This window comes from Moschus berezovskii, chromosome 11 (genome assembly GCF_049115385.1).
Source record: "Moschus berezovskii isolate FMDL1 chromosome 11, NW_MosBer_1.0, whole genome shotgun sequence".
Classification (NCBI taxonomy): Eukaryota; Metazoa; Chordata; class Mammalia; order Artiodactyla; family Moschidae; genus Moschus; species Moschus berezovskii.
The window spans coordinates 2963201-2978067 of NC_142470.1; the positions used below are offsets into that span (position 1 = coordinate 2963201).

General features: G+C 62.9%; 1 protein-coding gene across 1 annotated transcript in view; it reads left to right on the plus strand.

Annotated features, from left to right (window-relative positions):
* Positions 1–13506, plus strand: part of NOTCH1 (notch receptor 1) — a 45083-nt gene extending 31577 nt beyond the window's left edge. The window contains exons 19-34 of the mRNA XM_055399572.2: positions 289–490; positions 1066–1219; positions 1353–1537; positions 1985–2117; positions 2257–2514; positions 2592–2704; positions 3633–4204; positions 4439–4810; positions 5368–5516; positions 6256–6472; positions 6617–6704; positions 6790–6955; positions 7516–7811; positions 8851–8998; positions 9083–9180; positions 10400–13506. Coding sequence (XP_055255547.2) covers positions 289–490; positions 1066–1219; positions 1353–1537; positions 1985–2117; positions 2257–2514; positions 2592–2704; positions 3633–4204; positions 4439–4810; positions 5368–5516; positions 6256–6472; positions 6617–6704; positions 6790–6955; positions 7516–7811; positions 8851–8998; positions 9083–9180; positions 10400–11878 — 4630 coding nt within the window. The 3' untranslated portion in view covers positions 11879–13506. The remainder of the gene's footprint in view (positions 1–288; positions 491–1065; positions 1220–1352; positions 1538–1984; positions 2118–2256; positions 2515–2591; positions 2705–3632; positions 4205–4438; positions 4811–5367; positions 5517–6255; positions 6473–6616; positions 6705–6789; positions 6956–7515; positions 7812–8850; positions 8999–9082; positions 9181–10399) is intronic.
* Positions 13507–14867: the final 1361 nt, after the last annotated feature.

Genomic DNA, 14867 nt, shown 5'->3' on the forward strand with positions numbered 1-14867 from the left:
GTTTCTGCTCATTTGTGTCTTGATCGCAACACACCTGTGTGCGCTATGAAGCTCCTCTCAGTACGAGTTCTGAGGCAGAGGAAGGAGTGTGGTGTGGTGTGACAGTCTGGGGTCCCCTGGGACTCCTATTGGCCTCCCCGAGGTCAGCCAGGCTGTTGCCGGCCTGTCCTGGCTCCCAGACCCCTGTATGTCACCCTGACTGGCGGTGAGGGTGCCGGCGTGGATGTACCTGCTTGGGCAGGGTCCTGCCCCCAAGTCACCACCCCCTTGCTGCCTGCCCATCTCCAGCTCTTGCTTCAACGGCGGTACCTGCGTGGACGGCATCAACTCCTTCACCTGCCTGTGTCCACCCGGCTTCACGGGCAGCTACTGCCAGCATGATGTCAATGAGTGTGACTCTCGGCCCTGCCTGCACGGCGGCACCTGCCACGACAGCTACGGCACCTACAAGTGCACCTGCCCGCAGGGCTACACGGGCCTCAACTGCCAGGTGAGTGAGGGCCCGTGGCACGCCGAGCATCACGGCCGTGCGGCTGGGCCCCCTCACCTGGGCTCCAGCTGGCTTTCCACCCTGGGGAGCCGGGGCGGGGCAGATAAGGAGGCAGAGGTGGTGAGCAGGGCCGTTTCCAGCTCAGGCAGTAGAGGCTTACGGAGCAGGAACAAAGGACCAGCTGTGGCGGGGGAAGGCGGCTAAAGACCAGTGTTTTCAGGGAGCCTAAGTAAAAGTATCAAAGGTTGATCTTCTTTAAAGATGTTCACACACAAAACACCAATTAGGAGAGAGCTGTTTCCTTCCTAAGAAAAATCTTCCTTCATGGAAAGGCAGCCTGTTGTCTAAATTCACCACCAAGGGCCCAGAGCAAGAGAGGGGCGTCCGCAGCCCCAGTTGCTCCCGAGCAGCGGGGGGCCCATGGGCCTTGGTGTCCATTTCTGTGGATTGTGGGGGGGTCACAGGCCACCTTGGGCCTGAGGGTCTCTGACGCCCGTGTGTGTCCCCCGCTGGGTGGGCTGGGCCCGTGGGGGCCCATGGGTGGGGCGTGAGCGAGGCTGCCCGCTCGTCCCCAGACCCTCGTGCGCTGGTGCGACTCGTCCCCCTGCAAGAATGACGGCCGGTGCTGGCAGACCAACGCGCTGTACCGCTGTGAGTGTCACAGCGGCTGGACCGGCCTCTACTGCGACGTGCCCAGCGTCTCCTGCGAGGTGGCCGCGCGGCAGCAAGGTAACTGGCCCAGGCTTCTCCGTGTCCGCCGGGCATCCGACTTCTGAGGCCAGGAGGTGTGCTGCCCAGGGCGCGAGGCAGCCCCGGGGAGGGGAGCCAGGGCCTCACGCTCCGCCCACCGCGCCCCCCGCAGGCATCAATGTGACCCACCTGTGCCGGAACGGGGGCCTCTGCATGAACGCGGGCAACACGCACCGCTGCCACTGCCAGGCCGGCTACACAGGCAGCTACTGCGAGGAGCCGGTGGACGAGTGCTCGCCCAGCCCCTGCCAGAACGGGGCCACCTGCACCGACTACCCCGGTGGCTACTCCTGTGCGGTGGGCACCCGTCCCTGGGGCGGGGGTGTGTGTGTCTGGCCTGAGTGCCACTGAGGGCCAGGCCCTGGGCTGGGAGCCGGCGCGGCAGGGAAGGCTAGACCCATAGACGCGTGCTGCATTCAGTCCCATCAGGGGAGGGCTGGGTAATCAGGAAAGACTGCCTGGAGGAGCTGTCCTTTGGGGGCACCTGCAAGAGGAAGACCCTGAGAAGTAGGACAGGGTTTCCCTTCCCCCAGATTCACCCACCTCTATACTAACTCCCACCTTGGGCAGTGAACCGCAGCTTACCAGGGCCCTTACCAGGGTCTCCATCTGGGTCCTTCTGGTAGGAGGGCTTTGCGAGGCAAGAGGGCAGCTCACGGGGCCCCGTCAGCCCACACAGGGGTAGGGGGCCACACCCCGGCTGCCCGCTGAGCCTCAGGCCCACGCCTCGCTGCCCCCTTGCAGTGCGTGGCCGGCTACCATGGGGTGAACTGCTCCGAGGAGGTGAACGAGTGCCTGTCGCAGCCCTGCCGGCACGGAGGCACCTGCATTGACCTCACTGACGCCTACAAGTGTTCCTGCCCCCGCGGCACGCAAGGCAGGCTCGGCCACACCTGCGGAGGGGGCCCGGGGGCTCCTGGGTGTCTGACCCCCGGCCGGGCGGGGGCGGGGCACACCCGTGGGAGGTGTGGGGCTCGAGAGCGGCCGCGTGGGGTCTGACGGCGCTCGGCCTGCAGGCGTGCACTGCGAGATCGACGTGGATGACTGCAACCCCCCCATCGACCCCGTGTCCCGGGGCCCCAAGTGCTTTAACAACGGCACCTGCGTGGACCAGGTGGGCGGCTACAGCTGCATCTGCCCGCCCGGCTTCGTGGGTGAGCGCTGCGAGGGGGACGTCAACGAGTGCCTGTCCAACCCCTGCGACGCCCGTGGCACCCAGAACTGCGTGCAGCGCGTCAACGCCTTCCACTGCGAGTGCCGTGCCGGCCACACAGGTGGGTGCCACCCTGGTTGGGGGGGCAGGTGGTGCTGGGAGCGGGGGGTCAGCGCCTCACGCCACTCTCGTCCCCAGGACGCCGCTGCGAGTCGGTCATCAACGGCTGCAAGGACAGGCCGTGCAAGAACGGGGGTAGCTGTGCTGTGGCCTCCAACACGGCCCGCGGGTTCGTCTGCAAATGCCCAGCGGTAGGTGCCGTGGGCAGCAGGTGGTGGGGAGGGCTTCTGGTCTGCAGGGGGCAGGAGGACGCCCCCGCTCAGCACGCCTAGTGCCCCGGGGTGGCCAGAACCGCCCTGCCCTGCCCTGCCCCCTCCCCAGCCTGCGGGTGAGCTGGCGGGCGCAAGGTGGCTCGTGTGTCTGGACTCCACTCTCCGCATTCCCCTCGAGAAAGTGTTTCCTGTGTCGTTATGTTTAGAGCGGTTTAGTAGAAAATTGGTGCAGGAGGGTTCCTGTGTACCCCCGCCCCCTGCACACCCAGCTTTCCCGTTATTAACATCTAGCTCGCCTGTGGGCTTCCCTGGTGGCTCAGACAGTAAAGAGTCTGCCTACGGTGTGGGAGACCAGGGTTCAGTCTCTGGGTCGGGAAGATGCCCTGGAGAAGGAAATAGCAGCCCACTCCAGTATTCCTGCCTGGAAAATCCCATGGACAGAGGAGCCTGGTGGGCTTCAGTCCACGGGGCTTCAAAGGGTCAGACACGACTGAGCGACTTCACTTTCACTTTCTTTTGTGTGTGGGGAACACTGTTACCGTCAACGACCAACATTAGTGTCTTGCTCAGTGATCTGTACACTGACAGGTTAAGTCCAGTCCACTCCAGGTCGTGTGTTCCTTGGGTCAGACGCACACGCAGTGCTACGAGACCCCTGTTGCAGGATCCCGGGGGGTCGTCTGTTTGCCCTAAAAGTGCCCCAGGCTCCTACTGCGCCCACCCTTCCCTTCTTCCCTCCCGACTCCTGGGAACCACACCCCACCCCTGAGCATTTCGTGTTGACTTTCTTCAAAAGGAAAGGCCACCAGCCCTTGTGGGTGGGTGGGGAACGCAATGGAGCGGCCAGGCGGGTTCCCGGCGCTTGGGGGCCGGCTCACCCCTCATGCCCGCGTGGCCCCTCCTGCAGGGCTTCGAGGGCGCCACATGTGAGAACGACGCCCGCAGCTGCGGGAGCCTGCGGTGCCTGAATGGCGGCACGTGCATTGCGGGCCCGCGCAGCCCCACCTGCCTGTGTCTGGGCCCCTTCACCGGCCCCGAGTGCCAGTTCCCGGCCAGCAGCCCCTGCGTGGGCGGCAACCCCTGCTACAACCAGGGCGTCTGCGAGCCCACTGCCGAAAGCCCCTTCTACCGCTGCCGCTGCCCCGCCAAGTTCAACGGGCTTCTGTGCCACATCCTGGACTACAGCTTCGGGGGCGGCGTGGGCCTCGACATCCCCCCGCCGCAGATCGAGGAGACCTGCGAGCTCCCCGGCTGCCGCGAGGAGGCTGGCAACAAGGTCTGCAGCCTGCAGTGCAACAACCACGCGTGTGGCTGGGATGGCGGCGACTGCTCCCTCAACTTCGACGACCCCTGGCAGAACTGCACGCAGTCCCTGCAGTGCTGGAAGTACTTCAGCAACGGCCGCTGCGACAGCCAGTGCAACTCGGCTGGCTGCCTCTTCGATGGCTTCGACTGCCAGCGCGCGGAAGGCCAGTGCAAGTAAGGCCCGCGGGGACGCTGCTCAGTGCCCGTGATGTCCCGCGGGGCTGGTGGGGGGCAGGCGAGGGGGCTGTCCACTCACCAGCAGGAGCAGAGCAGGTGGGAGAAAGACCCTGGGCTTCGCAGGCAGGGCAGCCGGGTGCTTCCTGAGGGTCTCCGGGTGGACGGGGGCGGGTGCGGCCCCAGGGCACCCGGGCACAGAGGGAGCCCTGAGCTGTTACTGTGTGCCCGCAGCCCCCTGTACGACCAGTACTGCAAGGACCACTTCAGGGACGGGCACTGCGACCAGGGCTGCAACAGTGCGGAGTGTGAGTGGGACGGGCTGGACTGCGCGGAGCACGTGCCCGAGCGGCTGGCGGCCGGCACGCTGGTGCTCGTGGTACTCATGCCACCCGAGCAGCTGCGCAACCGCTCCCTGCACTTCCTGCGCGAGCTCAGCCGCCTGCTGCACACCAACGTGGTCTTCAAGCGCGACGCCAGCGGCCAGCAGATGATCTTCCCCTACTACGGCCGCGAGGAGGAGCTGCACAAGCATCCCATCAGGCGCTCCGTGGACGGCGGGGCCCCGCGCCGGCGCAGGGAGCTGGACCCCATGGACATCCGTGGGTGAGTGAGCCCCTCCCGGCAGCCTCCACGCCCTGACCCTCAGGGCTGCCTGCCTCCCAGAGAGTACGGTCCTCCCGAGATAGGGAAAGAGACCTGGGATTTCAGCTCCCGTGACACGCGAGCGGCAGAGACGGCGTTCCCACCCGGGCTCAGCTCTCAGGGAGGCGAGGGACCAGGCTCTGGACACCTCCGTCCTTCCGAGATGGGGACCAAGGCTGGCCGTGGCTCTGCAGGAGCCCCACTGCCGCCAGGCGAGCATTCCGAGGAGTGTCCGTGTGAGCACCACGCCTGCCCTGCTGGTGCTGGACACGGCAGACCCACAGGACCAGTGTGCACCTCCAGGCTTGTTCCTGTCCAGACCCAGCTCTCTGCCTCCCCAGGCTGCCCCCCTGGGGTTCTGGGAGCACCCTCCTGGGAGCACCCTCTCTCCCCACCCAGCCATCAGGATGACACCACAGGAGCCAGAACCCGTCCCTGGGGGGCAGGCTGACCAGCTGGGCACCAGGAAGGGGCCAGTGCCCAAGCCCCCTAACCTAGGCTCTCTCCCCTGACCCCAGGTCCATCGTCTACCTGGAGATTGACAACCGGCAGTGCGTTCAGTCGTCCTCCCAGTGCTTCCAGAGCGCCACGGATGTGGCTGCCTTCCTGGGTGCCCTGGCCTCGCTGGGCAGCCTCAACATCCCCTACAAGATCGAGGCCGTGCAGAGTGAGTGGACGGCCCTGCTCCCCCAGCCGCGCTCCCATGGGAGCTCTGGACTGTCCTGGGAGGGGGTGTGCGTGGGAGGCGGTCTCCTAGCTCCGTCCCCCACCCCGGGATGCTCTTGTTGTTTGCACTAGTTGCCACCCATGGGGGCATGTGTCACGCCATCCAGAGTTTGGGGAGTGCTTTTCTGGGGTTTCCCACCCGGCACGCTCGCGCTCCCATAGCGACAGCTGTCAGTGAGGCTGGCCCAGGGGAGTCCACACATCCGCCAGCAAGTAGGGGGGAGACTTCTCGCCCCACCCCTTCCTCCCGATTTTTCTTTGTTGGGTATTATTTCAAAATCATTATGGGTTTTTTTTTTTTTTAAAGAGAGAGAGAGAAAGCAAAGAATTGATCGATGTCATGTGAAGTGTTGAAGTTTGTATCTGGAAAATCCCCCTAAATCCTTTGTCTTAACAGCTCGATGCGAGTGCAGCGATTTGAAGTTGCCTAATCCTTCTCCCTTAAAGGAGAAAAAAGTAAAAGCTGTCTCCAGATAGCCGGCTGGTGCAGGAGAGAATTTAGCGATAGTTTGCAATTCTGATTAATAGCGTAGAAAATGACCTTATTTTGGGGGGCGGGATGGAGGCGAGCGGGCGAGGACGCGCCGGGCCGCGGAGCCAGCGCGCTGCCCCCGGCCGCCGGCCTGCCTGGCTGCGCGGCCTGATGTCCGGGCGCCCGCCCGCGGCCGCTGTGCCCGCAGGTGAGACGGTGGAGCCGCCCCCGCCCCCGCCGCTGCACTTCATGTACGTGGCCGTGGTGGCCTTCGTGCTGCTGTTCTTCGTGGGCTGCGGGGTGCTGCTGTCGCGGAAGCGCCGGCGGCAGCATGGCCAGCTCTGGTTCCCCGAGGGTTTCAAGGTGTCGGAGGCCAGCAAGAAGAAGCGGCGCGAGCCCCTGGGCGAGGACTCCGTGGGTCTCAAGTCAGTGGGCGCGGCGGGGTGGGCGGCGGGCTGCGGGGCTGGCCCTCCCTCCCTCCGCGGTGGCGGGGCCTGGAAGGGGAGGGGCTCTCCCTGGACCCCCGGCCCCCGCTTAGTCCCACCTCCCCCCGATCGTGGCACCCCCAGGCCCCTGAAGAACTCCTCGGACGGCGCCCTCATGGACGACAACCAGAACGAGTGGGGCGACGAGCACCTGGAGGCCAAGAAGTTCCGGGTGAGTTGGGGCTCCAGCGTCCCCGCCCCGCCCGGCCCCGCTCCGCTCCGCGGGGCGTGACCCTCTGCTCCACGCCCTTCCCTAGTTCGAGGAGCCCGTGGTCCTCCCTGACCTGGACGACCAGACAGACCACCGGCAGTGGACCCAGCAGCACCTGGACGCCGCCGACCTGCGCGTGTCTGCCATGGCCCCCACGCCTCCCCAGGGCGAGGCGGATGCCGACTGCATGGACGTGAACGTCCGCGGGCCGGGTAGGTGCGGCTGGCCAGACATCGCCGCCCCCCACCCGGGGCTCCACCCCCAGGCACCTGGTGGCACTGGGCAGCCCGCGCTTCCCTGACCTGCTGACTGGCCCGCTCCCCCTGTCCCAAGCCTCAGGGTCAGTACCTGAAAACTCCGCGGGCCTCGGAGGGGGTGAGGACCCCCCAGGAGTCGCTCGGCCTCCTCGCTGCCTCCCCTCTCAGGGTGCAGGTCTCAAAGCGTGCTCTGCCCTCAGAGTTGATTTCTTCTTTCAAAATGCTTCTTTTGAGACACCCAGAGTGCCTGTTAGCTTACCTCCTCTGTCCCCAGGACGGGGCTGTGGGTGAAGGTCTCAGGCAGGTCAGGAAGCGGAGCCCACCAGCTACCTGGCAGCTGGACTCGGTTCTGCCCTCGGAGAGCCTGGCTGGATTGCGTTGGCACTCGGCAGCGTGGCCATGTGCACTGGGCCTCCGTGGGCTGCGTCCCCACTGAGGTCTGTTATCCCCAGGAGCAGCTGCCATGGGCCAGCCTTCCTGACCTGAACCCCCGTCCCTGTCCTGCCCCCCTGCAGACGGCTTCACACCCCTTATGATCGCCTCCTGCAGCGGAGGGGGCCTAGAGACAGGCAACAGCGAGGAGGAGGAGGACGCGCCCGCGGTCATCTCGGACTTCATCTACCAGGGTGCCAGCCTGCACAACCAGACAGACCGCACCGGGGAGACCGCGCTGCACCTGGCCGCCCGCTACTCACGCTCCGACGCGGCCAAGCGCCTGCTGGAGGCCAGCGCGGACGCCAACATACAGGACAACATGGGCCGCACCCCGCTGCACGCGGCCGTGTCTGCCGATGCTCAGGGAGTCTTCCAGGTGGGTAGGCACTCACGCACACTTCTGCGCACCCTCGCCTGCCTTCCCTCCTTCCTCGTCTGGCCCCAGAGCCCTGATTCCAAGCCTGGCCAGAGCAGGGGCAGCTGGGGTTCCCCCCCGCACCCCGAACCTTTGCACCCTGGAGGGGGGCGTGAGGCCAGGGAGGGTGTCAAATGCCCTGTGTCGAACCCTCGGGGCAGCCAGGCTGGTGGCGCTACAGCAGGAGAGGCCGCCGGGACCTACAAGGGCAGGGCCTCCTCACCCTCACCCAAGACAGGCCTATCCCCTGCGCCTGCCCCTCCCGGCCCCCACACCCTCCCCGCTTTGGCTGGAGGCATCAGTCGCCTCTGGTGGTGGGGAGCAGGGCTAGAGGCTGCTGCTCGCTACCTGCAAGCAGCAGTGGGTGGGGGGCCTCTGGCCTTGCTGGGCTTCCAGGATGAGAATGGATTAGGAATGTGGGTGCCCGGGTCTCTGGGGAGCATCCCTGGCAGAAGCAGCTTTTGAAAGCTGCCAGCCGGTCCCCCAGCCACAAACCCCCAGGCCCTGGGCCATGCTGCTCTGCACAGATGGGCAGGTAAATGGGGCACAAATCGGGGGTGTCACAAAAGTCTAATGATTTCTGACATGTTGTCTTTTATGGAAATGAGAGATTGGGGATAATTTAAACGAGCCCCTGGAGGCAGGCCCTGGCCAAGTTTGCCCTGGTGGTCTCTGTGGCACGTAGAGACATTCCCTTGGGCGCTTCTTGGGGTGAGGCCGGTCCACACATGGCTCTTCCCCAGCTCCTTTCGTCTCCCCTCCCGCCCCCGAAACAGTGACCGTCCTCTCTCGTGCTCTGGCCCCACCCCTCCAGCAGCGCCTTGTGGAGTTCTGCCCACTCCCCGGGTTCCCATGCCACGCGTGTCTGGGCTCCCTGGAGCCACCCGACCCCAGGAGGGCTGCATCCATGTCAGGGGTTGGGTCCCAAGCATGCATCCCGGAGCGGGGGTGGGGCCTCACGCTCACACTTGCTGAGATTGAGACCTTCCCTGTGGTCCAGATCCTGATCCGGAACCGAGCCACCGATCTGGATGCTCGCATGCATGATGGCACGACCCCGCTGATCCTGGCCGCCCGCCTGGCCGTGGAGGGCATGCTGGAGGACCTCATCAACTCCCATGCTGACGTCAATGCCGTGGATGACCTGGGTGAGCCTGGCTGGGCTGGCCCAAGGGAGGGGGCATGCCATGGCCGCCTGCCGACCCCTGACCCGCCCTCTGCTCCCCTCACAGGCAAGTCTGCCCTGCACTGGGCGGCCGCAGTGAACAACGTGGAGGCCGCTGTCGTGCTGCTGAAGAACGGGGCCAACAAGGACATGCAGAACAATAAGGTGGGCTGGCTGGGGAGATGCTTCCCCTCTCCCACTCCTTTCTGACCAGGGGACCCCCGAGCCATGACTTCAGCTTCTGGGCCTCGGCTCCCTAACCCGTAAAGTCCCAGGAGAAGCCCCGGAGAAACAGACGTGGACCCCGTAGTGGGTGCCCGTGTGGTCAGCACTCCCTGCCTCCCTCTGGCCACATTACCAGTCCCCTCCTGGGCCCAGGGCACAGGCAGCTGCAGCTGTCCTCTCCCATGTCACTGTGACCTGTGACCTCACCTCTGTCCTTGGCTGTCACTGGCTGGGGCGGGTTGACCCAGATGGTACACGCTAAGCCAAGAGGCTGGTGGGCGGGGTGGGGCGCTCTGCATTGCACAGCCCCCAGATGGAATGGTGAGTGGCCACCTTCTACACGTGGACCGCCTCTGGTCTCCCTCAGCCTCGCTGCGGTCTGTCCCTGCAGTCTAAGTATGCTCTTTCCTTCTGGCCCAACCCCAGCCTGGCCCTGCGTCTCTGGAGCTTGTCTTTGGGCTCTTGTGTCCCCAGACCCACCCCTTCCTTCACTTATTCCTGAAGGGATCTCCTGTCCTGGGGGAGGAGCGCAGGGGATGCTGTTGGGCCCAGTCACTCCTGAGTCTGCCATGGGGCAGAGGTATTATCCCACCTCCTACTGGGGAAACGGTGACTGGCGGCAGGGACCGCCGTGGCAGGGCAGCAGCTGCAGCCAAGGCCATGTGTGTGCCAGGCAGACACCGTTGGGCCTCACCCCACACAGCAGCCTCGGGGGGCATACGTGGCATGTCCGCTGTACAGATGAGAAAACCATGCCCTGGGGACAGAGCTAAGATGTCAGGGTTCCTCGAGGACCAACGGGTGCCCACGGACACACTTTAGTGACCCTGAAGTCCCTGAAATCACGGCAGGGTCTCCATCTGTGAGGTTTTGGAGGAGGGCAAGAGGGTGCACAGTCTGTTGGATTTCCTGTGGGGTCTCTGACCCCGTTCAGGTGGAGCCCCGCTGGTTTAGAATATCGAATCCCACAGGCCTTCTGGGTGGGTCTTAGAAGAAGCATTTAAGGTGTTTCTGTTTAAGATGTAACAGTGATGGCAGGACCCTAGGGGGAGGGTCGAGATGAGGCGCCTCCCCTCCGCAGCAGGGCAGAGGCGGGGCTAACCGCTGGTCCCTCCGGTGACTGGTGACCCCTGCACCTGCCCCCATCCGCTCCCCCCAGGAGGAGACGCCCTTGTTTCTGGCCGCCCGGGAGGGCAGCTACGAGACCGCCAAGGTGCTGCTGGACCATTTCGCCAACCGGGACATCACGGACCACATGGACCGCCTGCCTCGCGACATCGCGCAGGAGCGCATGCACCACGACATCGTCCGGCTGCTGGACGAGCACAGCCTGGTGCGCAGCCCCCCGCTGCACAGCGCCGCCCTGGGCGGCACGCCCACCCTGTCGCCCCCGCTCTGCTCGCCCAGCGGCTACCTGGGCCACCTCAAGCCCCCCACGCAGGGCAAGAAGGCCCGCAAGCCCAGCACCAAGGGCCTGGCCTGCGGCGGCAAGGAGCCCAAGGACCTTAAGGCTCGGAGGAAGAAGTCCCAAGACGGCAAGGGCTGCCTGCTGGACAGCGGGAGCGTGCTGTCGCCTGTGGACTCCCTCGAGTCCCCCCACGGCTACCTGTCAGACGTGGCCTCCCCACCCCTCCTGCCCTCCCCTTTCCAGCCATCCCCCTCCGTGCCCCTCAACCACCTGCCCGGGATGCCCGAGGCCCACCTGGGCGTCAGCCACCTAAGCGTGGCGACCAAGCCCGAGATGGCGCTGAGCGGGGCCGGCCGGCTGGCCTTCGAGGCAGGGCCACCACGCCTCTCCCACCTGCCCGTGGCCTCCAACACCAGCACAATCCTGGGTGTGGGCGGCGGTGGGGGTGGTGGGGCTGTGAATTTCACCGTGGGTGGAGCCACTGGCTTGAATGGCCAGTGCGAGTGGCTGTCCCGGCTGCAGAACGGCCTGGTGCCCAACCAGTACAACCCGCTGCGAGGGGGCGTGACGCCGGCCACCCTGAGCACGCAGGCTGCCGGCCTCCAGCATGGCACGGTGGGCCCGCTGCACAACCCCGCCCTGTCCCAGGTGATGAGCTACCAGGCCCTGCCCAGCACGCGGCTGGCCTCCCAGCCTCACCTGGTGCAGACGCAGCAGCTGCAGCCGCAGCAGAACTTACAGATGCAGCCGCCGAGCATGCCGCCGCAGCCAAACCTGCAGCCGCCGCCGCCGCAGCCACACCTCGGCGTGAGCTCGGCCGCCAGCGGCCACCTGGGCCGGAGCTTCCTGGGAGGGGAGCTGAGCCAGGTGGACATGCAGCCGCTGGGGCCTGGCAGCCTGGCGGCGCACACAGTCCTGCAGGACGGCCAGGTCCTGCCCACGTCGCTGCCGTCCACGCTGGCCCCGCCCACGCTGGCCCCGCCCATGACCACCGCCCAGTTCCTGACGCCCCCGTCCCAGCACAGCTACTCTTCCTCCCCCGTGGACAACACCCCCAGCCACCAGCTGCAAGTGCCCGAGCACCCCTTCCTCACCCCGTCCCCCGAGTCCCCCGACCAGTGGTCCAGCTCCTCGCCTCATTCCAACATCTCCGATTGGTCCGAGGGCATCTCCAGCCCGCCCACCAGCGTGCCGTCCCAGATCGCCCACGTCCCAGAGGCGTTCAAGTAAACAGCCGGCTGCCCCCGGGACCCTGCGCTTCCTTTCCCAAGCCCTGCTGGGGCGTGTGCGTGCGCTCCATGGATGCCGGGGTCGACCAAAGGAGCTTTTTATCAACAAATGTGTTTTTATACAAAATAAGAGGACAAGGATTTTTAATTTTTTTTTTAGTATTTATTTATGTACTTTTATTTTACATGGAAACACTGCCTTTTTATTTATATGTACTGTTTTGTATGGCATCAGGTAGAAACTTTTATCTGCTCCAAGAAAATAAACTAGTTCCCAGTCATGATTTTCCTACTTAGGATAAAGACTCCTAGGTATTTGTAAAATATAAACAAAGATTCATGATGTGCAAATGCCATTTATTTATTGATTTCCTCTTTTTTGAATCCCAAAAGAAATGATGTCAGACAAGGGCGGTTTGAGCCAGCATTGTTTAGAAAGCTCCAGGGGTGCCTGGGGCCTGCTTTGATTTCCCCAGACATCCCCTTACCCCCACCTCCAAACCTGGACCTCCCTCCTCCCAGAACTGCCTGCATCTTATGGAAAGATGCGTCTGGAGAAAGAAAAGCGAGCCCTTTACTCCTGTGGCACATGGGTGACTTTGTACCTGAAGTAGGAAAGTAAAATGTAAAATGATGTGGTTCGTGCATTTCGGTGTACTTTTAAACTTTTTAAAGATGTGTCTCTCAAAACGTGTTCTTGGGGTATGCCAAGGGTACATTTCATGGTACCAATCATGAATCTTTGTTTCAGGTTCAGTATTACGTAGTTGTTCTTTGGTATTGTGAGTTCTTGTTCTTTCTGGAGGTTCCCCTGCCCCTCACCCCCGCTGATTTTTAAGCATCATGTGAGAAGTCGGAGGTGTGACCATGTGGTAGCCACCTTGGACCCCACGTTGGGGAGGCCTCCCCCTTCCTGGGGAAAGACACTGCCGGGCCACCCTGTTGGAGCCATCTCAGCTTGAACTGCATCTCCCAGGTTCAGCGGAAGATGAACTGGCACCCCTGGGGCCCAGTGCTGACAGGCCTGGTTTTTATAGAAGACTGGGAAAAACGTGGGCGTGTCCAGCCTCAGTGTTCAGAGACCCTGGTGCCAGGGCCTGGCGCGCCCTGGCGTGCTCGGGTCACCAGGAGCCTGCTCGCGGGCCACCCCTCCCAGTTCAGGGTGTGGGTGTGCGCCCAGGGTAGAGCAGATTTTTACATTATCAAGTATAAGCCTGTGGCAGATACATATCTGTAAATACATTTTTAAAGGGTGATTTTGTTTAAGAAATCTGATTGAACAAATCTGTCAGGGTCGTGCTGATAAGGGATGTCAGAACCCAGGCCCCACGACCTGCAGCTGCCGAACCGTAGCTCCTGAGAGCAAAGCCGGGGGGTCCCGCTGCCCACCGCACTGAGTCTGCTGCCCCGGCTTTGCCGGGCGTGCTGTGGGGCCACCCCTAGTGGGCACGATCAGACTCTTCCTAAGATGTGGTTTCTTTTTGTGTTTTATAAGATAGAGTGTAGTTTACATAAAAAGAAAACTTTTTTAAAAAGTTATCTACCTACAAAACTGTAGGTGATTAAAATGATGTATTTTTTTCCATCTTTTTTGTTAACAGATTTGCAATAAAAATGATTCCAATGGTCGTCCAGATTTTGCTAAACTCTACTGTGGTCCTGGCTTGTTTTCTGAGAGAGGAGAACGATAGAGAGGGAATGCAAGCCCTGGCCCCTGGGTGCCAGGCTCACTTTGTTGGGTCAGGTATCCAGTGTCCGTCTACCCTGCCAGGCCCTGTGCAGTGGGGCAGAGACCCCATAGGGAGGAGGGCACATGCAACCCCAAAACCAGGCTGTCAGCTCTCTCAGCTGTATGGGTCATGGAGGGCGAGGCACCACTTACTAGCCTGGGGACCACCAGTGCAGGCAGGAGGGGCACAGGGGAGAGTCCAGGCTCTGGCGTGGGGCAGAGAGAGCCGAAGGAACGTCTGAGCAGGGGCACCACGGGAGGCAGGGGTGGTGACATAGTGAACGGGGTAAGTTCTGTGAGCCCCAAGGGGTGCAGGCTGGGCAGAACCACCGTCTCAGGAAGCCGGAACTGGGCCATCAGGCACACGGCTCCGATCGCCCTCCTCCCCCCTCCCTATGCCCTCCTCCCTAGCCTTCTCCACCTGCCCGGGTCCGTCCCCTCATGACACCGCCCAGTCTCCTCCTGGCTCCGCGTCTCTGCCTGGCCCCGCCCCGTCTCCGCCTGGCCCCGCCTTGTCTCCGCCTGGCCCCGCCCCTTCTCTACTTGGCTCCACTTCTCCTCTACCTGGCTCTTCCCTTTCTCTCCCTGGCCCCGCCCCCAAGCCAGTGGCTTCAAAACAGATTAACAGTCCGCTGACTTTTTGAACTGTGGTGTTGAAGAAGACTTTTGACAGTCCCTTGGACAGCCGGGAGAGCCAACCAGTCCATCCTAAAGGAAATCAGTCCTGAATATTCATTGAAAGGACTGATGCTGAAGCTGAAACTCCAATACTTTGGCCACTTGCTGTGAAGAGCTGACTCATTGGAAAAAGACCCTGATTCCGGGAAAGATTGAAGGTGGGAGAAGGGGACGACAGAGGATGAGATGGTTGGATGGCATCCCTGACTCAATGGACATGAGTTTGAGTGAACTTCGGGAGTTGGTGATAGACAGGGAGGCCTGGTGTGCTGCAGTCCATGGGGTCGCAAAGAGTCGGACACGATTGAGTGACTGAACTGAATTGAACTGACCACCTTCTGCTGCAAAGTGCCACCTGTCCCTGGCGTGGCCCATCTGGGAACAAGGGTGAACCCAAGATTTCCTCACCGAGTGCAGATGCTTCGTTTCTGGGACAAGCTTTACTGGGAAATGGAATATGGCAAATGGCTGAACTTTCATCTTGGAGGGGGCACTCAGCCTGAATTCTGCCCAAAGAACTCCCAGCACCCCTAAATTACACTCCTAGGTGTACACCCGAGAGAAGTGGAAACAGGCTCTATCT